The 23,853-nt window shown below is 37.2% G+C and overlaps 2 protein-coding genes across 4 annotated transcripts; one reads left to right on the top strand and one right to left on the bottom strand.

Annotated features, from left to right (window-relative positions):
• Positions 1 to 424: 424 nt before the first annotated feature.
• Positions 425 to 13,294, bottom strand: LOC111253712 (cytochrome P450 3A24-like). 3 transcript variants are annotated; one of them, XM_022813515.2, is made up of 4 exons: positions 13,158 to 13,294; positions 2,432 to 2,579; positions 1,927 to 2,048; positions 425 to 1,712 (listed from the first exon to the last, which is right to left on the bottom strand). In XM_022813515.2, exons 2-4 carry the CDS (start codon positions 2,562 to 2,564, stop codon positions 507 to 509), a joined length of 1,461 nt encoding a protein of 486 aa, XP_022669250.1. In that variant the 5' UTR covers positions 2,565 to 2,579; positions 13,158 to 13,294; the 3' UTR covers positions 425 to 506. The 3 variants fall into 3 exon arrangements, with proteins under 3 accessions (XP_022669250.1, XP_022669248.1, XP_022669249.1); XM_022813513.2 differs by having other exon boundaries at positions 1,927 to 2,072; positions 13,158 to 13,293; XM_022813514.2 differs by lacking the exon at positions 13,158 to 13,294 and adding an exon at positions 12,581 to 12,942 and having other exon boundaries at positions 1,927 to 2,072.
• Positions 13,295 to 21,312: 8,018 nt separating this feature from the next.
• Positions 21,313 to 23,169, top strand: LOC111254079 (uncharacterized). Its single transcript, XM_022814570.2, has 2 exons — positions 21,313 to 21,456; positions 21,703 to 23,169. The coding sequence occupies exon 2, from the start codon at positions 21,840 to 21,842 to the stop codon at positions 22,887 to 22,889; it is 1,050 nt and encodes a 349-aa protein (XP_022670305.1). The 5' UTR covers positions 21,313 to 21,456; positions 21,703 to 21,839; the 3' UTR covers positions 22,890 to 23,169.
• The last annotated feature ends 684 nt before the right edge of the window (positions 23,170 to 23,853 follow it).

Below are 23,853 nucleotides of genomic sequence, written 5' to 3' on the forward strand. Positions count from 1 at the left end.
GAGAGAGACGATTATAAAGGACAGTTAATAATAACAACTTCTTTTATAGAACTGCTAAGAATAGCTACTAATGACAACGTAAAACGCCAAAATAGAAATACTACTTTAGATTTAATTTTTCATAAAACTAATTGTAATACCTTTGTACAAAATAGATATATTACAAGTTGGTATATAATAAAGTGAAGGACGTTTGAATATTTACTAAAAGTTTTCACTTTGACCCCGAAGATGAAAATTCGCAGTTCGCAGAAACAGATGACTGGCATGGAATTAAAAATCGTTGCTTGCTATAATAATAATATAACTATAAATAATTCTATCTACGATCAAAAAATCACTCTTCCACGCTCGTGAAAGCGTTGTGCGTACCGTCAATTGGATTCAAAAATTCGATGGCCATAAAAACAATCACACGTCGCCGTGTTCCACAGATAAGAGCTAAACAATTTATTCTCTCGGTTCGTAATCCATGACGGCCCGTAAAATAATCATGTAATAAATGTCTAGATCAACTCTGACCGAACGTGTACACCACCTTTTGGATTGATTAACACGTTCGGAACGATAAGTTCGGGCGGCGACTGAAAACCATCCCCAGGCGTCAGTCGAACGTTTCTCAATAGTTCAACCAGGGTCATTTTTATTATCAACAGGGCAAAACGCATTCCAATGCAAATTCTAGGTCCCTGTCCGAAGGCTACAAACTGCACTGGGTGCATTGGCCGAGTGGCGTCAACTTCGAACCGCTCGGGTCGAAATTCTTCTGGCGAATCCCATAGTTTCGGGTCATGGTGCAGGTGGTAAACGGGAACTAAGACGTGGGCACCGCCAGGAAACGTATATCCGTTGATCGTACACGTGCGTGGACAGTAGCGTGTCACCATAAGCACTACTGGAGGGTAAATTCGCATGCACTCACGAATTACTTGGTCAAGGTATTTTAGCTGGTGAAGATCTTCATACGTTAGTTTCTTCCCCTTGGATAATTGATCAGGAAAGCGTCGTTTCACCTCTTCCATAATCCGATCTTGGATTTCCGGTTTTTCGACGAGAATCTGCGTAATGAACGCTAACGCAGTTGCGCTCGTCTCAAAACCAGCGATGAGAAAAACGAACGAGTTTGCTATAATGTGATGGTCGGTCATTTTTTGTCGACCCATCGTCTCTTGCGTGTCCAGCATCAGCTGGAGCATATCTGGCTGCTTTGGAACTTCTCCACTCCGTCGAAGACGAATAACGAGCGAGAGATTGTCGAGAATCGACTTAATAAGTCCTCCGCTCGCGAAAAGCATGTAGAGCACCTTAAACATAGGAATGAGAAATGGAAAGGCCCAGCTGAGTTCGACCGCACCGTTTTCGGCGTTTTTAAAAAACTCCTTGACGTGTAAGCGTAAACCACCCTCGCTTTGCTGACAGTCGACGTCCATAGCTAAAGCGTATTTGCAAATAACGTCTAACGTGAGACCCTGAGCGACATGATTCATATCAAAGGTCTGCTTTTTCAGAGCTTTCTTTTTAATGATATTCACAAACGTTTCCACGCAACCATACATGATGTCCGCCATAAACCGCATCTTAGCGGTACTGAATAACGGTGACAATGCGCTGCGGACATTCTTCCATTCCTCACCTTTGAGGAAGATAATCGAACTTTTAAAGGGCTCAACATGAATTGGTCCTTCGGGACGATCATTAAAGTTGGCAGATTCCTGAAACAGGCACGATGTAATGTCGTTTAGCTTTGAAGGAGTATTGTCCAAACAAATAGGAGACTGCTACGTGGATTCTGACTTTTAGCTTCAAAGTTTCATACCCTTAGTTATTTAGCGCACTCGTAAAATCCAGTTGAGAAGTGAGAAGCTGATTGCTCGAATATGAACAACAATATAACTAAAATTTAATCAGTGTACTCTTATAACATACCTTGATTAAGATGTGGCGCAATGTATCCAGATCGCTGCAGACAACAACAGGTTGAGCTCCATTGTAGTATCCAAAATGTTTTCCATATTGCTTAATCCATTGTGACATTACCCTTACGCGATCTTTTTTCAGTTGCAAAAGATTACCTTTTATCGTAAAACATAGGTATAATTTTCGATAGAAACCAATATGTACGTATTTATTGGTATGGCTCCTATAAACGCAATCGATGTCATTGCGTGATCTAATGTTTGTTGCATCTATAAAATTCAAGATTTCGACATATGCAAGAGAAGAGACTGACATGCTTCAGATTCGCTAAATAGATATTAATTCTTGTGTATACTTATATAATAAATTATTAGCTATTTGAAACTGTTCGTCATGATAATTGCAATATAAAGCATTTGCAATTATCCTGCCAAGTATTATTTTTATTATAAAGTTAATTCACAAAATTAGGTTTATACTATTCAAATATATCAAATCAAAAAAAAAACGCTACCATATATTAGATCAGGCTTCGGTCCGGGAATTCCGTATCTGGCTAAGAAGGTATGTTCCAAAAATTGTCGACGAAGTAACCATCCAACGGCTAAAGTTGTAATCACTATCACAATAGGAATTAATAATCCCATTTTAAATCAGGCCATCTGAAACAACCCACATGTGATATATAATTATCTCACAGTTTGGTGAGTGTTATGGAGAAATGCTCTCGGATGTTGAACATTGGTGTTGGGAGTCAGATTGTAAACAAATAGTTATTTCAAAACAGTTACGCCATTTAAAGTACTACGTACTTGTTTACAATATCTTAATAGGTTAGTAAGAACTCTAAAATTGAATAAGTGTTTCTCTCAACTTTTTTTTGTTGAAGTGTGGCAGATTCAAAGGAAATTTTATGTTCATGCCAGAAACTTTTTAGCAGGCACAGTGAAACTGGGAAAGACTAGCTTTAGGTTCAAAATGCAATTCGAAGGGAGTACAAATTTTGATTTAGCTCGACGAAATCTATCAGTTAAAACATCCTCCTATATAGAAGACGTTTTACCCACGGTACTTCAAACCCGACTTGGGATTTTGGCCCAAAAATTTATCCGAGATTATTAGACGAAAAATGTTTGCAATTTAAATGCTCATCAGATAAATTGGTACAACTTTCCGGTTGACTCTTATTAGAAACTTTCCCAAAGAGCACCTGAAACGCATTTTTGTTCCCGTTGGTACATAAGGAAAAACAGTTACCGTATTTGGTTGTTTCTTTTTTTCACGCTGAGATATCCGTTATAGGCACAGAAACAAGCGATTAGTGAAATTACATGGTGTTTTGCATAAGGGTCAGTTTTCCCTACACCAGTTACCCCAATCTGACGTCCCTATGTCTTTATGTTTCGAGTTTTACGTCCGGTACCGCTATTAGGCACTCCATTAGACCGCTAGTTCCCAGCACGAAATGAAGTCTGTTTGGGCCTGGGTTCGCACCCAGACCACAATCTTCTTATACCTATAGTAATATTTTAGCGTGAAAAGGGCAACAAACTAAATGCGATACATTTCCTACCATGTGTAAATAAGGTTAAAAATGCATTTTAGGACCTTTTTTGAGAGAATTCCTGATAGGAATCAATTGGTTAGTTGTAGCCATTCTTTAGCGAACGTTTTGGTGAACAATTTTTTTTTATGATGCGCTCAAAGATTTTTGGGCAATATATCGGAAACTTAATTGTTTGGCCCTGTGTGACGCCAGTTGAAAGCTGTTGATAAACTCGAATGCAGCATTCCTAAACTTAAATCTTATGTCAGGTCTAAAATGCCGCTTAAAGTGTAAAAACATTAGTTTTACGTAAAAAGAGCGTTTTTCAATCAGATCATGATGAACTAAGTAAAAATGCATTATATATCCTAATATGTAAAGTTGGTATTTTTATACGAAGATGGCAAACATTGTCTACTTTAACTACATAACTGTGCTGGTTTTTTAGAGTATTTTTTTAACAACAATTGTCAATAATTGTACAATTAAGAGCTAATGCAAAATCCATTTTCAAAAACGTCAAAACAAAAATCATTCCAATAAAATACCTGTTCCTGAACTTCCAATCGAAAGTTCTCGACAAGCTAAGTTAAATTGTAATTGCTATAGTTAAAATGCTGAAACTTGGTAGTGGAAACAGCAAAAAAAAAAAAAGAATCATCATGCGAGTGTATAATGTGTATAATATTAGTTTCTATTAATACTTTAGATACGACAACAAAGAAACAGATTAAATATATAAAGAACAAAACATTTATTATTAGTGCAAAATTAGCTTTTTATCTGCTGGAAAAACCAATATTTCGAACAACTGGTTTACATTTTATTACTAAACGCATCTGTACGCGACTCTGTATATGAAATCCACTTTTCTCTGTCGGTCAATTATACGATTGATACGATATTATATGATTGATTATACGATATACTCCGGAGTTAGACGATTGATCTTAATTGTTGTCTTGAAAATCGTTGTCAGAATTAACCTTTTTTATACATATTATTACATATACACCACATGTTACATTACAAACATACTTATTAAATTAAAATGAATGTTTCATATGCAGGAGCAAGAAGAAAGTAACGACAATCTTTAGACAAAACTGAAGAAAACCTCGTGTGGTCAATTGCCGCCTACCCGATTGTGTACTACCTCACCAAAGTAAAAGTTAAACGTTTATGAGGAATAAAACTTAGCTGTTCTAAATCACGACTAAAAAAATTAAGAACAGAATCAATAAATGTTGTTGCTTGGGCTTCCCGTACATAGACTGGCCATTTTGGTGGCCTTTACTTACTCAACTTATTCCACTTAGTGGCCACCCGCCCTACTCTATCAAGAACACTCCGTGCATTACCTCGTGCCTGGACGTTCAACGCCAAACAATTAAGGCATAAGTTTTCTTAGCTTCAAAGCATCGCGAATGCTTTCGATGTAGATAATAGCAGCGGTATGAAGACACTTAATAACCCAGGGCCTATCCGATTCCCCAAGTCAATACCAACACGACACAGAAATAGTTTGAGTGGCCCAAAGAGCAACTGTAAGAGCCTACAGCTAGCAATGTAATTAAACCATTATCGTATCTAAATTAGTAGATCATTTTGCATGGGAAAATTGGCATTTCGAATGCCTATAATGATCTGTGATCGTTTTAACGTTGTTCGTATGATGTATGTATATAAAAGCGAATTTATTATATTACTACAATTATGATCACACAATGTATTCACGTTCTAAGAAAACAGAAATAAAAACATACTGAAACACCGCTTTATATGCGAATTCAACCTTTAATCATAACTTGCTAATTTTAACAAAGAAGTAAGAAACACAAACCGTAGCTAAACAACTGTTTAATGCAAGGAGAGCCTATGTAGGATCCGCTGTGGCCTGCTGCAGCTGTCTGCTCTCGGGTTCAAGCAACGAAATAGATAGAGTCGAAACTATGTCATGCCTTGGATAGAGTAGGACAGGAGGAGGAGGAGGAGATTGCGAAATCAAAAATCTTTTCCTAGCCAACGCCGCCATAAACGCCACTAACATGCGTCAGACCAAGGGCATCCTGTATATGACAGGCTCAAACTGCGCCATTAGGGATTCTCGTATTTCTTGATCTTAGTCAAATGGTTCGTAATAGATATCGTTAGGTTCATAGGTTTGTACTAAAAAAGAAAGCCTAATATATCTTAAAACACGACATCCACGAATAGCGTATACGCTGACATATGCAGTTTCCCAAAGAAATCAGTTTACAGCTGTAATGCGTATTGTTGCATTAAGTACGGCCAAAAAGTACGGCCACAAAATCCAGCCGCATCATATGGTAAGTACTCAATTCGTTACATTGAAATATACGTTTTTACACACGACCATAATTACACTTCACGAAGTTAATATTGAATATTTTTAGATAAAGATCATGGTGGAACGACTGCTAATTCCCCTCCTGATCATTATTACTATTGGTATTATGAGGATTGTGCTGAGTTGTATACCGTTACACGGTAAAAAAAATGGTGAACACGCACACCTATTAATTAATGAGATTCGACAAATCTTTCTGTATCAAACAGCAGCGGATTAGCACCTAGCACTTAATATCGAAGCCAGCCAATGAGCTTCAGCAATCCCATAAGAGTAAACCTACAGATCTCATACACGGCTCAGCAAAACGTATATACTAAGTAAACGACACTATTATTCTGTGCAGTTTTACGACTCACAATCATTTCGGGCAATCTGCTGCAATAGATGAGCGTAAGAAATTGCTAAAGGTGGCTAGCGTGCAAACGACAGCTCATTACGTTGCTGGCAACATTCTCAATAATCGGCCTAATACAGTTTAATAAAATTGTTCATAATTAAAAAATATAAATATAATGCATTTCAAATGTGTTCTTGCCCCCTATTCAAAGATAAAGAAACTCCATAGGTTATATTATCGAAATATGTATCTATAAAGAAATGATCGGGATTAAATATACTATTAAGCGTTTATTAAATTCTAATAACAAAACGTCCAAATAAATATTGCATTTTGTTTTCTATGGCAGTGCTGGCAGTTATTCACACTCTCACTAATGTGTTGCAAAACGAGCCTACACGTAAGCGATAACGCCAGCATCTATCTAAAACAATCGCCGCCGTTAATAAGCCGCAGGAAAAATTTTACTAGCGATAACTTGGGCTTAATGCCTGTCAACGATGTGCACCCCGTACCCCACATAACATCGACAAATTCAACTTTTTTTTTTTTAGAATTTGGCATTTCGTGTATAATGGAAATCTAATCTTAAGGCTAGCCGGACACACATGTTGTATTTGTCACTACCCTTGGAAATTCCGGGATAATTGATAATAATGGAGGAAATAGTGAATGTTGAATAAAAAAGCAAAGCACAGCAATTTGAATTTGAAATCCGTAATGACAGACTTTTAGCTCGCCAATTCTTCACCTCTATTGCTGAGAGCTGTAAACATGTTTAAATTCGACGTATCCGCTAACAGACGCCGCAGGTTTAACCTCCCACAAAAACTCTTTATAGTTCTTTGGGTGAACGAACTAGGAAAAAATTCCGTCGAACCTCTGATCAGGCTGCAAATATAATGACTCACAGACAGGCATGGCTAATTCCGAAGTTCGAGATACGGAGCAAGTCAGAGATGTGGATCATGCCGCAGCCGTAGAGGAGACGATGCACATCTGAATGATGAGTTGGCGACGCAGTCAGCAAAACGGCACAAATAACGTATTCGAGTTTACCAATCTAGCTCCTGCGGCAAGCCTAAAACTAGGCAGCGTGGATCCCAACAACGTTCCATTAGAAATATCATCATTTACGTATTCTAGAGAAATCAACTTTCAAAAAAACATGATTCAATGTTATGCTAAATATGTCGTTGAAATACCTGGAGCGAAAATTTTGAATAGGATTCAAGCATCACTTAATCGAGATGTAACTCGCTGATATTTTTCTCAAGTTTGCTCGACTTATGAACGCGGAATATTCGTTTGCTGTTTCTAATAGTGCAACTTTCGACATTTGTATTAGCGTACCAATTAGAGGTCGATCTTTTAAAAATCAACGACGCTAACTGTGAATGAGCGAATATATTACCCCTTTAACATGAACATCCAACGTGTACAGTTTTTCTGCTTGGAATCGGGCGAAGCAGCTAATGAAGGTCTGCTAACATCACTAAATTAGTTACCGAAAAAATTAGCGGAGAAGCTACACGAACTGTTTCTCACATTTGATCATATCCTTCGAACGTACATCCGAGCGTATCGGGCAACTTACGATCTACGAACGGAAACAGCCAATCAAAATATATGATCCATGCACATTGAACTTACCTACTAATTAGAAGGAATTGGCTTTTGCACTTTATGCTCCCGGGAATCCTCAAAAATAATAAAATTCAGAACTTATTCATTGGTACGCGACAGCAGGAAATAGCTATATATATATATATATATATATATATATATATATATATATTAATTTTGGCACCGAATGCGTCCGCGCACCAATTGTTCATGGCTTTTCCCAGTTTGATTTAACACAGCAGGCTAGAGCCCTACGGTTTCTTTACGTATATAATAGCATTCCGTAAATAACTCGCCAAGTGCACTTCCCAAATCAGATGACAACAATGGTTGAGGCACATTGCGAACAACAAGAAAATCATCAACATCGACCATTAGCAACGTCAGAGCCATTAGCGACGGCAGATCAGAATAAAAATCAGGCGACAAAAAATGCATACACTGTATAGGTACGCTCGATACCTGTTAGCCAGACACAATCCTTTTTCATTGTCACATAAAAGTGGCAAATTGTAGCAAGGGTTTGCATTATTAGATTTCGTTTCAACACATTCAAGAGTACGTATTTCATTTAATCACCTTCATCAAGAACAGTATCGCATTGACAAACTTCTTCAGCTTCGACAATTATCAATACGAACCACCGAAGCACGCCATATACGACATGGAGATAATAATGATTCTTCCTAGCTTCACTGATGAATACTGTTGGCGCGCATAGCGATACCGGAATGCCGTGAGAGTTATGCTAAGATTCGCTCATTTTAACGTTTCCACAGCATCAACTTGAAAGAAATTGTCCAAGCGCACAAACACAGAACCTTTCCAATATCGCTTGACGGGTATTCAAATCGGAATCGCATGTTTTTGGTAAAGCCGAATACGTTATTTATTCTTATTATTATTGAATATTAGAAACGTCACTTATGACATGCACGCGCCTATCTTTCTGACTGAAACTGATAAAGTTTACGCCATCAAGGATATTCACCGTACGATCTCTACTGATACTTTAAATCTAGATATAGGTCCGAACCTATGTGTCAGAAATGTCATTAATACGATGACGAATAGGCGCACTTCGAAACGATGTAATGAAGTGAAGTTCTATGACTGTCCAGCGATAGAACGAGGACGAACATCGGCTATCCAATGATAATGACAACCCTATCGACAGCTCCAGTGGCTAATGGCGTCGCACCTAAATTGTTCAGACCAGCGCAGATCTAGTACTAAATTTCTCCTATTTACACATATGAATGTGGAAATTAGCACGCCGATGACGGCGCTGAAATACATTTAAAAATACAGATTCTAAAAATTCGATAAAGTGATAATAATCATTGCAATAACAATGTAAATGATAATAGTTTGGGCTACGATGAAATCATTTAGAAACGAAGATATTTGATTTTCAAGCCGTTATAGCATATGTGGCTATGCGTGGGTGGACGTTTACAATTGTAGAACTTTCAGTAGCAACACAATATGAAGGATAGCCTATTAAGACCACTTCTTGGTTAAAGTGAACATTAATAGAATAAGCTCACACCCACAGTTCGCTTTTTAAACTCAGATCCTCAAAAGGTAGATAAAATTATAAATAGACAAAATAAAAAAGGGGCAATTCAAGCTTACCTTCGGAGATGTATGTCCCATTTACCCTAACACAATTAAACTAGTATGCTATTATTTTCAGTTGTTACACGCTCGCCAACCACGATCGATGATCGAATTGCGTAACGAACGGCTTCTAAAGCCATTGCAAAGTGATTCGTCACGCAAAAAGTCATTATTTGTCTTGATCATCATAAACTCGGATCCTAAACTGGGGCGGTGAGTATGGAACATGTTCAATGAGTACATCGGAAATATAATATAACAAAGCCACATTATCTGGATCTCAACTATTCAAGCCTTAGCCCTTTTGGTTGATTTTGATTTGATTGGTTGATTCTGAAAAGGACACTTTGAATGCGACTAATGGATTGATGCAGCTTTCATTGAATTTTAACCTTCTTTTTAGTAAAAAAAATTACCTCAAAAGCGATTTTCACTAATTGTTACCAATCAGCGTTAAGCTTGACATCCCTAATACAATCGATGGTTGTTTTAGACCATCTGGTCCCTATAATTAAATTGAGGCATGTGAGCTATAAACTCACAAATGTGGACTGAACGGAAATGATGTCCCTTAGAGAAGAGTTGATGCGAGTAGATTGCGGCAGATAGAAGTCGAAATACCACCTAACAGTTTTAGCGCCTACACATGCTCTTCGAAATCAAATACAGCATTCAGAACAAGAGGTGGACACCCGTTCGGTTATACACGCGCTCTCCTATGAACAAGTAAACTAAGTCATCGATCATCCTGTCTTAACGCTTAACTCTTCCGAAGGTCAATGATAGCATTATCACAAACATTTTTCAAGAGAAACTAATAACGTACGTTTGTATCGAGAGTATGAAGTATCGAGAATTAGATACTTCGGAAAAAAGGAATGGATTAGCGATATTGAACTGCTGAGCACTTCATCCATGAAAAGACCTCCAAACCAATTAAGTCTTAAATGAGGAACTGTCTCTCACACTGAATGAAGGTCTCGCCAGTGGAGTGCTCGAGTAACTGTAGAGAAATCACTACCATTCGCGGTCTACAAGCGTATTTCAATCAGCTAAAAAACAAATACGAGCCTCATTCCGCCTTGAAATCAATGATGCTAATGAATCGTTCTGCCTTAAGAACACGCATTTATACCTTATCATAACCTAAATTTGTCATATAGCTTATGTTAATATTACATATTCACTGAACCAAAAATCATGTGACACAAAAGTATGAATTTTTGCATGTAAAAAGTATAGATCTGTCTTATCACTTAGTATTTACGTAAGTCAGAATTACATTAAATTAATAATTATATTCAATTAAAAAATATACAAGAAGTGAAAAAATCCTTAATTAATGGTGGACTTTTAGTAAAAAAAGTCAATAACATCCGCACGTTTAATTTACATATAATAAATTTTTTTAAAAAAAGGCTTTTGAACATTGATGACATTCCAAAAACATTTAGTACACCAATTTCTATATATAATAAATATATAATAATTCCTATATATATATATTAGTCTCATTTATTGGGATATGTATAGCTTTCTATTATGAGAAAAACACACCAATTTAATTTTAATCAAGTCTCAAAAGTTATCAATCTTTGTTTTCTTTGTTTAATATAATAGATGTAAGTACTTCTCTTTAATAACATAAAAACAAAAGGAAATCCTTTGAGCATTGGTGAGAACAGTATATTAGCGGATTTTACCAACCGCAAAGTCGATTATGTAGACCAGAAACCGATTCGATTTCTATATATTGTTGAAAAGTCGGTTGAAAGCCTACAAACATAGGGCCACCATGCCGAAGCCGACATGTTCACTTTGTGCAATGATTGCAAGGGAACACCTTACAGAAAAATGATTATTCGAAATTTTAGAGAAAATGCGGGGTTAGTGTTTATCACCTATTACATGACGCATTTAGTAGAATGCGACCTGAATGCTAGGTAATCCAGTCATTACTTTGTCACAGATCCCGAAATAAATAACAGCCCATAAAAATTATCAAAAAAATATGCCATGAAAGCGCGATACTTAATTTTAAAAACCAGTTGAATGAATAAAATAGGAAGAACTGAGTGTTTCAAAAACGAAACATTTTACGATGGCCGCTGCTTACTGTAATGAGAGCTTCTGTGCATCACTGAGGTCAACAATGCTTCTGTTTCGCTTTGTAAAACCTATGCTGCTCACTTAACGTTACTACAAAATAATTGCTTATGACAGCTTTGTATAATTTTAGAAAAAATCGCTTTTAAGACTAATGAATGTTGGAAATGGTGAATCTGGTAGCGATCAGATAAAATTGCACAGCTACTTTAAGGAACTTTGGTATTTTTTACATGAATATTTAGCAATGCTAATCTTCCGATTTCATGCAAGTCATCCAAGTTCAAGGTCATTCGAATATTAGTATTGTTTTTAATGAAATACAGGATATAACATGATGACCATTACCGCCGTTGAACACCGCTGACAGAGGCAAAATCAGACAACAATTTCGTGATATTATTTGTCCAAGGTAACCGTTGAACTTAGGATTGTAGTATTTATTCAACCATTTTCAAAGTCATATCCGATATAAATTGATCTAATCGTGGCTTTCATTAACGATTTCGAGAAAATTCAACAGGAACATTTTGACATTGTAATAATAGCCAAATGGAGCCACTGGTCAATAACTCGCAAAATTAAAAGATTTTATTTCAGCTAATTTGACTGTTATAGATAAACTAGTTTCTTGTATCATAACAGTGCAAGACAGAAGATTACGGTTCAATCAAACGGCTAGAACGAATAGCGGGAAGTCGAAATTACTGTCGAATTCATAACACACAATAGTGCTTCAATAGAAGCTTTATATTTAGAATCCGCTAGTGAATTATATCAAAAGACTACCACCTTAGTCCACTAATACCATTTACTAGGTAAATAACATACCTGTAAGAAGATAAAAGAAAATGTGTAACAAGCAATCAGGTGTCAGGTAAATGGTGCTGCGGTATGATATTGCGTATATAATATTTAATCAAATACTACACAAAGCCACAACTTATGTATGCGTACGATATTCAAAAATATTAATGTATGGAATTATTCGCATGCAATTTAGTGCTAATGAACTATGTCTCAATCTACATTCATTAAGACATGAGTTTACCGTGTGGAGATGCAACAAGTGTTGTCCTTGAAATTCGAAACATTTTTTTCATACATTATTTTATTTAAGATTTAAACAACTTAACTATGCAGTCCGATTAGGCATACGCCTATGGTATGATTTGTTTCGATGACACCGCCATTACCACTTAATAGCAAACTGTCGTTTAAAGGAACTAACAAATCACGGTCACCAGGTTTATTGCAATACTTGTCCATTTAGATAATACAGGCCGGGTAACGGACAACTTGAATCTTCGCAGGTCCGGCAAACTAACACCATATCAAACATTATTATCATATCGCTTGATGACTATAAATAAGCTAGAATACAAATATTTGAACGTATCGATAATACTAGACTGTGTGTGTCAAAAACTGGAATACAAGTACCCATTTTACCAATCACATATAAACAAAACCGTGCCTAAAAAGCGTTACTAGGAGCTAAACTATATATATATATATATATATATATATATATATATATATATAATCGCGTATATCATATTTGTATTCCGATTTATACTACGCAATGATTTTTTTAACGCGGTCTAAGTGCAAAAGCTACTACTTACCAGCTGACACAGAGGGGGATGAGCGACGGTTCACAGTAGCTGAAAGGTCGTCTGCTTTATGTTTGGCTCTCTTAGTCATATGGCAGGGAAGGCAACGTACAGCGCCGCGCAAAACACAAAGCTAGCCATACATTCAGTCAAGACCAAGCGTCGCCTCAATGCGTAGGAGCCACACAAACGAGTTTCGCAAGGAATCATAGCAACAAATTGTATTCAGTAATATTACAACGATGGCAGAATAAAGCCTTTGCGAACAGCTACTACTATCATGCGAGCCACGTCCCTATCTGAAGGTTGATCAGAATTTTGCACGTAACTTTGCATAGGGCAATTCCAATGCAAAAAAAATCGTAAAAAATTGCCGGCTACCATTTCTTTGCTTAACGCAGCCTAGGCACTTCTCCGCTAAATAACGTTACGGAATTATCCTCTATTACATAGATTCTTGTTTGCCACCTAAAAGTAAAAAATTATTTAATTCCATAAACAGGGGAAATACGAGGGTGTGACTCCCCAGCTCGGGGCAGACCCGAACGGGTTCATCTCGAATCTGTAAAGGTTCGATAGGGTTGAAACCACAAAAACCATTCAGTGCTGAAATTCACAAACGAAATTTACTTGATTTGAAGCTCTCAAGTTTTGAATTCAAAAATACTATTGCTGGAAAGCAATTGCGGTATGTCTGTTATCAATCAGAATCGATAGCATTAAGCCATATTCAAAGCATGCGTAATATGCGCCCCGAGATATGAAGATGCGTATGTAGTAGCGTTTATGCTTTTCAGACAAGCAATGGTATTATATCTATTTTCTTTAAAGATACACCGATTGTGTCAACTACTTATGTTATCGAAGGTACTTAAAGTAGCGATCTCTGTTATTTTGCAATACTACGTATTCCTATTAGATACGGAGTCCGGTTATAATCCGTGAATACGCTTATACAATATAATGTGAGTCAATAGAATATGTAAATAAAGAACAAGAATTATTAATAAAAAGCGCTTATAATTTTAGATACTAATTAGCTAAAGTTAGAAAATGCTAACGACTATTAAATTTGGCACTGATTTTGAAGTAGCACCGGAAAGCTGAACGTGTGCTCTGTTTTCTCCATTCTTACTTCGGTAGATTCTTCAAGAAGAGCATCAGTGAGACTTCATTTACACGCTAGCGCGCTTCAATATGTGATGTTCGTCCACATGTTAGTGGTTGATCTCGATGCTATCACTTTCTGTTATGCTTTCCTACACCGATTCTAAGAACAAAGACATCATGAACGTTATATAAACAGCTGGTGCCGGTTAGTTCGGATAAGGCCGTCCAACCCCTATGTTACCAGTTAACGATCATAGAGCATCAAGGTTGTTTCATGTTAAATAAAGCGTCTGACGTCCAAACCACAGCGGCTTATTATCTTAGCCTTAACTTAATGGCATTTATGATGCTCTGGGGTTGGAAGAAAGGTTCGAACAGATTCGTCAATTTTATGTCAGCGATTGCATCACGCAAAATCTGATACGGAAGATACGCGGTGGGAAACTGCGTTTCAACTTGAAGCGTCATATTGTTAATCAAATTGTTCGACGGATATGAGCTTTTACCTATTTATGATTTCGTATTTATCTTAATATTCAGCGAATAGCCAGCAAAATTGATGATGACTTGCTTCAAAAATCCATAGCATATTTGGTTGTTTTTCTTATTCTGTATTCATAAGGCACTATGCCGTTGGACCTTAGTGCTTAATAAATAATAATTTAATATCACACCAGATAAAGAATAGCCAATAGTCTCAGTTTAAAATTGTTTGGATTTACACTTTTAAGGAATCAAATAACTATATGTATATAATAACACCCCAGTGCTCCACAGTCAGTGATGGGTCAAATTTTTAAATGATTATGACAATCCCTTCAGAACTTCATTTCTCCTTTAGCTTTTATCAGTAGCAATACTAATATTCGCCTTATTTCATTGCGTCGTATATTTGAATGGAAGAATTAGTTGAAAAATATTTAAATGTAAAACACACTTTGCTTTTGTGAATCAAATAAACAGTGATTTTTATATTACAAAACGTTTTGAATATTATAAATGTTAGCTTCAGTGATTTGATATACACACGCAACTATCTGCTAAATGGTTCTCTAGGACGCGTCTGTTATCATCCAGCAGTATTTTTTGCTGAAACACCGTAAAATTGCCTTCGGCTGAGTAGCTAACAGGCAGTCACGGAAGAGGCTTTAGCAGTTTTTATGCGAGCCTTCAGTATTCGATAGTTGCCTAAAGATATAACTATACTATTCGTTTCGTCGAAGCGACGTAAACCAGGACGTTATACAGATGGACATTTGACAGCTTTTCTTCAGATGCATTGGATCGTATGCGACAAATTCACGGTTCGAAAATATGAGCCGTAGGCATCTCACTTATGATGATTGAGCTTTACCACTTTAATTAATCTTTTTATTAAATTAATATTTTTTTATTACTGGTAGTTTTTCGTCTAGTTCATTTAATCAACTGAATACAGTGAAAAAATTCGAAAAGAAAATCGTCGGATCTACAAATAGTAATAATCTGTGTATTAGTAAACTTAAAAAGTACCGTTAATTCAATTATTTCTTTTCTGATGCGGTTCATCTATTCTCAAGCAAGATATCAATCTCATTTGTGTGTACGCATTAGCTATTATGAACATTATGAATAAAGGCGAATACCGCTACAGCCGGTTTCAATACGTGAGATGAGTTGCCGCCTTACAACAGTTTAATACAACAGTTATGCTCTGGACAAACAAACGAAGAGGATTCGTGTTTAACTTGCGCTAGACTATTGCCGAAATTCAATAATGTACTTGTTTTTCTAGCCGTATAGTGCCGCCCCCGGATACAAGACTTATATGTAGCGTTATCCGGTCATTTTTAGTCTAACGTATTTTTTTCTGTCATTCTGACGGTATATCTATGCAAGATTTCACTTAATATAATAAAGAAGCGTGTTGATAGTGGTACGATTAGTAAATATTGATTTCCTTTTACTCTCGATTACTCGCGGTAAAATATGGGAGGGACATTGTGAGCGATCTATGTCGAATGTAGTACGGTTACCCAACCTTGGCTTTGTCATGAATTGTTCGAGACCGCTTCATGTCGGATGTCACCCCCTAGAAGTGTCTTTTGAAACGAAGTAGCTTATATACCATATCTGCAACTGGTAACCTCTGTAACTCCTCGATAATAAAATTGACTTATTTGGTGTTTGGTCAGTGGACGTGCGAAATGAGTATCCAAAAGAGGAAGCGGAAAGTTACGATTTATACTTTTAGTTTAAGATTGGTGAGACAGTAACGTCGTTCAATCCTTATTACAAGGCTGCCTTTGACTGTTAACGCGAACTATTATCGACGACAAGCCACTATTTCCTATAGGCTGTATGATGATTGACTGTGATTCTGGTGTCCTTAACGGTCTTAAGGCTAGCCTTTGCAATGCAGGTATGTTATCGGAGCTGATTTCTGTGCCGCTTACTATTTACAGAAGACTGGCGTTGATCACGTTATGTTGATAGGTCTAAGCGGTGGAACATTAGTGTACCAGGGCACTGAAGAAAATGTCCATTGAAGTATGTTTCGTGATTTTCACTCGAATACTCCAGTGAAAATTATCATATAATATCCAAATTCCCCGTTGCCCGAAAACATTCCATTCGTGCATCCTAGATTCGTAAAGGCGTATTTAGGCGAATTCTGCAAGAAAAACGTTTAGCCGCATGGAAATGTGCATTTCAGATTGGAAAATTTACGTCGATTTAAAGAATCCTTTGTGTTAAGTGGTATTGGTATATGATGGTTTGCAGTGATAGATACACTGTGCCGAGAACACCCGTCATCCAGGAACGTTTCCTGAAACAATTCACAGCTATTACTTCGTGAAAAGTATGCCGGAAAACGAATGCTCCTTATTGGAGCGTAGTTCTCAGGAGTCGATATCTTACTCTTGCGTCGGATGACTAAGCCGTTGAATCTCTCCGGCGTCGTAAAAAAATCTTCATTATCTATGTTGCTGAAAACCAGGTTCTTTTTAATCTAAGAGGTAGCATCAGCGATACAGTTTGTTTAATTATCTGCACGGGATATTGCATTCTTGTTTCATATCTCGATAACAACATCTATATCAAAGATAGATCCTGAGTATATAAACATACGTAGCATGCTAGCTAAGTTCGCAAGATCAAGAAAACCGTTTACAATTTCGTGGTCATGAACTTCCCTTAAATGTTGCACTTTGGCTTTTGAGAAGGTTAGCAAAAACAGCACATGACAAATGTTGCAACTCTAGATGCTGGGACAGCACACTATAGTAGGTGGAAAGAAACTTCTGACAAACTTCGAACCGCAAGTTCATATCTCATGTTTTATCATATTATAAGCGCACTGATGGACCTGCCCTTTCGATGCCAGATTACAATAGCAATATGGACCCACCGAAAACAATAAATTTTAGCAAACTGAGGCGAGTATCAACGGAGGAGATTGTGACATTGCGTCTGATTCTTACTTAACTTTTTAAGAATCCAGACATAAACAAAGTGAGAATAAGCTAAATTAGCGAATCCACATAGAGAAATCTTCTATGTTTTCAAGATCTGAAGCATCAGACTATTTGTTTGGAATCCATGTTTATGGATACGTAAAACTCGATGCGTCTTGCGTGCTAAGCAATCAAACTCGGTATCGGCATGATAGCGTACATAACTACCAATGCGTTTAAGAACTATTGGTTGGTATTGAGTTACATTATGTATCAAGAGGGTAAGTTACAAGCTTTCACATTTGAAAGCTTCCATGAAAACTTTTTTTCATGAGAAGTCAATAGTCTAGTAAAAATAAATCAAGCAGAGCAGCTCCGGTAATATTTGGTCAACCCAGCATATAACTGAAGGTACGCGCTTTGAATGAAAACTACCTCTAATATGCTTCTCACTTACCGAAGCAAATTATGTTGCTTGCTTCTCCTTCACGGTTTTTGTATGTTAATTATGTTTAAATATACTTTATGTATTACATAACATATATATGCTTATTAATTGATAATATATTGCGCTCGCCCGTTGCCTTTAGTTTTTGCACCAGCTTACACAATTACCTTCGTTTAAGCGAGGTGATCAAATCAGATAAAGGTGATTCAAATGTATGAATATTAATTAAAAATGCTTAAGCTTAGCGAAAACAATGTCGCCCTTACCGATAAACGACCAATTAATTAATGCTAACATAAAAGTCACTCTGAAATCAATAAGGACACTAACCTCGTTCGGAAGACACCACAAGAGCGTTCCTGGTGATATGAAATTTCTGAATCCCTTCGCTTAAAATATTTAATTCCACAGGGTCAGTATTATGCACCAACGCAACAGTTCAGGCAATATGCTTGCCTCGATCTCGCCCATCTTCTGCATGACTGAGCCACAACACTGGCGTGGTCCTTTCCGAGAAAGACGTTAGAGACTTGCCACTATGGGGTACATACGAATGAAATTACAGCTTTCTCATTGAAAGTATTAGTATTTTGGAACGAGATCGATTCTATCGCATAAGTTTCTATCGGTAATCTGGAATTTGAGTGTTTTTTTGAATAGGTGTTCTATTCTAAGTAATCATACAACTGGAAAGAACAATACGTTTGCTCTAGGTGTAACGGACAATTGTAATATACTCTTAGTTTATAGGAAAACTATGTAAACAATTATATCCCTCAAAATGAGCTAAGGGTAGTGCTAAACACCCCGAAATTTTAGAGTTCCCGGTTCCAATGCTTCAAAACGCACACGAATCAATGCCGTCTTGTACTTTTTTTTTGTCTATGAGGTCCATTATTATTATTATTATTATTAGGGAATTCCTATTGCACATCAGCGCGAAAAACCACATCCAGTCATGTCAAACGGTATATGCAACAAGTAAGTGAGGTGAAATCACAGTAAACGCGCTCTAGAAAGCTCGCGTCTTCTGCGAAATACTAAGAAATGTTTTTATAATGCCTAATTTTAGAAATGCTTTTAATATAAGGATACATGGCATGCTGTTGTCGGAAATGACCAAGCAGACGGAAGCCATAGTGTACCAAGCATATTCAAGTTCAACGGCTCTTATGTTTGGTGAAAGGAAAATTTCTTCGTATGTTCGTTAACACGTGGATGTTGCTGTCTCTTGACACGTAATCTGCTACTGTACCAGTGTATTAAAGAAGCTTCTCTAGATGACACGTTGTTTCTCCTGGACAGTGGTTCTCCTTAGACAAAATGTTTAAAGTCTTTCTTAAATATATATGAGGTATACGAGAATTCGGGAACTGAAAGAGACTTCAACTCAATTTCTTGAAGTGTTGAAGAGTGAACAAAGGGATAACATACCGAGAAGGAAAAACCATCATCCAGAAGTTTGACAGTGTGTTACAAGGTATTCTTGCGCAAAGTTCTTTCCTAAAGGTTTTATATATGCTGAAAACAAGGCCAGTGTTTTACTTAATAACCCTCCGGACACTGATGGTAAAGTCAGGCGCACTCTTGAAAGTGTATTCGATACTTCACTAAATTAGCATTGGTAAACATGGGTAAGCCTATCGGTAAGTCTGAGCGACATGCCTATCTGTACGGGCATAAGCTTTGTTGTGTCGCCATTCTTAAGATTCATGGCACTGTTTTAATGCAGAGCAAAGGATCGCGTAAGATTATGTAAGTTATGTAAACGAGACATCTCAGTTCTAGACTGATCGCTAACTAATCTGTCTGGTCAAAAACTAATTTCTTAAAGAGAAAATATGGCACAAAGTACTTTGTAAAGCTGCTTGAGAAGATCCTATAGTTAATTGTCGAATTTCGACGTTGCCTCGATTAAATGCCATATTGTCTGAGTGCGCCAATATATGTTTAAGCATTCGTTCAGGCAAGCAATAAATCGAAATCTATGGCAGTGTTTGACATATATCCCCTTGAATACCTTTGATTACAAAGCGTCCGTATTGACCCACATTAATACAAAATACGGCAGTGGCCATTGTGCGGGCAACTCCATGCAGCGTTCCATACTTCTTAAGCTGAAGAGATTTAGTTTTTGGGGTGTAGACGCCCTCAGATTCACACAATACCTATTCCATTACCCTATGCTTCGTTACAGTGTTTTAATAATTAATTTATTTTGATTCAGCTGTACGATTGTTTGGATTTGTTTATGTATACAAACTCCTGTCTGTCTAACATTTTCGTTTAATTTTAAAAAAATTAGGGGACACCCAAGCCAGAGGTCACCGTTATACATTTTTGAGAAAGGAAGCATTATGAATCATTTAGAAGGCTCTCGATCAATATGTCAAAAGGCTGTTACTATTATTTTTCCCAAGGATTGCTGTTACTGTTGCGCAAGTGTTCACGACTGTGAATCGATCAGGTGCCGTCCACTGTCATTCTGTTATGGGTTCATCACAGTGTACCAGTTTACATTAGGGTCGATGAAAAGATTATTAATATGATCAAATAGAGCTTGATGTATGTTTTTCCTCAAGAAATTTGATTGAGCTTTCAATATAAATTATATTTCAGTCGGGTTTGCATGGTTTGATTCGGTCATGAAAATTGATTCCACTGCCTAGACTTAAAGTCTGAGGTTTTACTAATCAATATAAAGAAAAGAAGAAATTAAAAATCATTTACCCGAAGATCTAACAACGTTCTCACAAGAAAAAAAGTTCTTTAATTTGGGGCCAGTATTTAAGTTTCCAGATTATGAGCCGCTGTAAGAGCATCCCCCCTATGCAGCCATGACTTGATATGCAAGTATAATGGATCGTTTTGCCAACCCTTGAAAGTCCCGTTGTATATAAAGCGATAATAGTGTTCAATTAGCTTAGCACCAATCCATTTTCACTTCATTTCATTTTTCAATGAACCAAATGTCCAATTCGATCGCTATGCTGGTGGATAATAGTTATCTGTTATCAGATCTACCTGATATCGGCGTATCTTATATTTAATCTTTATCCATAAAACACTTTTCATGAGTTGCTGTCCGGAGGTCGTTTGGCAAGGGTTGATTCCTGGCTATCTCTACAGTGCGTCATCCCCTATTTTTTATCAGAGATGGTGGTAGTGGTGGTGAATCGCAGTCACCTAGAGAAACATTCGCATCCTGCCTTTTCCGACGCTACATTGCGTTTTATCAAGAACAGTTCACCTTCTGTGCTCGTCGTGTTTGTAGTCACTCGCGACATCGTGGGATTTTAGCAAAAATTAGAAACACGTATCGCCTTGAAAAAAAACTTATCCTTATTATTATAAAAAAAAAATATTGCTGTTCTAACAACTTGGCAGTCATTTGTAAATTAATAATTTTCTAGATTTTTCATCATGGAATTATCTGAAGGCAACTGACAAATATGAGTGAAATATCAGTTTAGAATCTGCAACAATAAACTCTGCATGCGTCCTACGGTAACTGTGAATGACGTTACTGTGAACACTCCTATAATGCGTGTTTGTGTGATAGGTGCAGGGGCAGCTGGCTTGTGTTGCGCCTACAATTTACGAAGAGCCTTTATCAAGTACGTCGTTTTCGAACAAACTGATCAGCCGGGTGGAACATGGGTTTACAACGAGCAGGCGGATAACAGCGTACACTCAAGCATGTATCGAGATCTTCGTACCAACCTTCCCGTAGAGATAATGGGTTATCCCGGCCATCCATTTCCTGAAGAAGGTCCATCATTCGTGCATCATTCGACGGTGAAGAAGTACCTCGATGATTTCTACAAGAATCAAGTTGAACCGTATGGAAACATCAAGCACAACACCAAAGTTGTAGCTGTTCGCAGAGCGCTAAACGATTCGCACTGGGAAGTCGACGTGGTAGAAGCTACTGGTGATAAACGTACTGAAAGCTTCACTCATATAATGGTGTGTAATGGAAAGTATACGGTGCCCCGTTTGCCTGACGTTCCTGGTTTAGAAACTTTCACTGGAACCATCGAACACAGTCACGGCTATCGCACACCTGAGAAGTATGTTGGAAAGCGAGTACTCATTGTTGGTGGCGGATTTTCAGGGACCGATATTGCCCAGGAAATTTCGTCGGTAGCTAAAGAATGCTTCCTTTCGCATGGACTGAAGGCCCCACTAAAACTTCCCAATGTAACTGAAAAAAGCCTGTTAAAACGCGTGTCTCGAGATCGAATGCACTTTGCTTCGGGTGACATTCTGAGTGGCCTGGACTGCCTGCTATTTTGCACGGGCTACAAAATTTCTGCTCCGTTTCTTAACGACTTGGTAAATGTTGATGATGGATACAGAGTGCGTGATCTTTACCGTCACACTATCCTAATCACCAACCCAACAATAACATTTATTGGGTTACCAAGTTGTATTGTACCCTTTGTGGTGTTCGACTACCAGGTTCGCTTAGCAATTGAGGTTTTCACAGGAGAGATGAAACTTCCCGACGAGACCGAAATGCGCAAAGAAGTTGAACGCGAAGAAGCGAAAAGAGAAAAGGCTGGTCTATGCCCGCGGAAGTTTGCCCATGATATGAGAGGAAACCTATTGTGGGATTACCTTCAGACATTTGTGGACGATGGTTTCGGTCAGTTAGATCCTACTGTAAAAAAGGGATATGTCGCGGTAAATGAGGCGCGCTGCAAGGACGTCGTTGGATATAGAAACATCAAGCTCAGTCTATAATTTAGATCATTAAGCAGTTGGCCGGCACAAGGTGTTCTATATATAGAGGACTAATAAGGTTATTTCAAATAGTCTTGTCGAGTGCTTTGTGTATGTACAGTAAATGAAAATAGCTGTATGGAATACATAAAATAGAGGAATACCTAAAAATAGTGCACATATATTATAATACATTTTTACGCTCTTTTTAAACGATTAATTTCTGTCAACCACTTAATAAGTGAATGAAAGGTGTTAAATTGTACTTTTTGCGAAATAAAAACATAGTTAAAGAAACAAATTAAGTATTCTAATGCTTATGTTGGATTTTTGACTATCAATCAATTTTTCGTTGACTAATAAAAACTTAATTCTGAAAGGTTGTAGATTGAACCATACTGATATCATATCTGTCGTCCTACAGTAGCAAGGCGACCATCTTATTATATAAGATATATGCTGTTGCACCACGCGTCCTCGTTCTCAGATAAAATACAAAATTTCTTTACCGAAACACAAGTACCAAATTTCTAAATCAATATCTTCACTGTTTAAATTACCCACCACTAAAAACTCGTATTAATTTTGGTATTGTCATCATTTTCTTCCAAGCTTAAAATTGGATCACCATTCAAAAAACCAATTCTAAGAATGGAATTGGATATTGAATTTTTGTGCTTGCATTCTACAAGTGCATCCACCATTTGGACCGAATCATTCCTTATTGCCCAGTTCACAGTTAACCTGCATGTTATGTATTTGGATGAAGCGGTGTTTATGAGTAAGGAAAACTCAGATGTTAGGCGGAATGAATAATCTTCTCCTTTATATTCATGTAAAGCATCATCACCTATTTAGAAATCAAGTGTTTGCATACAAACTAATGTAGATATAGCCATCCTTTTTTGTGTCTATACAATAGAATCCATAATATTAGAGTGTAAATGAGAATATTGTACATTCGAATGCCTCGGAAACTTAAAAA

The sequence above is a fragment of the Varroa destructor genome, unplaced genomic scaffold (genome assembly GCF_002443255.2).
Source record: "Varroa destructor unplaced genomic scaffold, Vdes_3.0 BEIS01000007.1, whole genome shotgun sequence".
Taxonomy (NCBI): domain Eukaryota; kingdom Metazoa; phylum Arthropoda; class Arachnida; order Mesostigmata; family Varroidae; genus Varroa; species Varroa destructor.

Coding starts and splice junctions, on each gene's coding strand:
- LOC111254079 (XM_022814570.2), top strand. CDS start 21,840: ATGTATCGAGATCTTCGTACCAACCTTCCCGTAGAGATAATGGGTTAT.
- LOC111253712 (XM_022813513.2), bottom strand. CDS start 2,564: ATGGGATTATTAATTCCTATTGTGATAGTGATTACAACTTTAGCCGTT. Junction 2,073..2,431: donor GAAGCCTGATCTAATATATG/GTAGCGTTTTTT, acceptor TTACGATAAAAG/GTAATCTTTTGCAACTGAAA. Junction 1,713..1,926: donor TGCGCCACATCTTAATCAAG/GTATGTTATAAG, acceptor TGCCTGTTTCAG/GAATCTGCCAACTTTAATGA.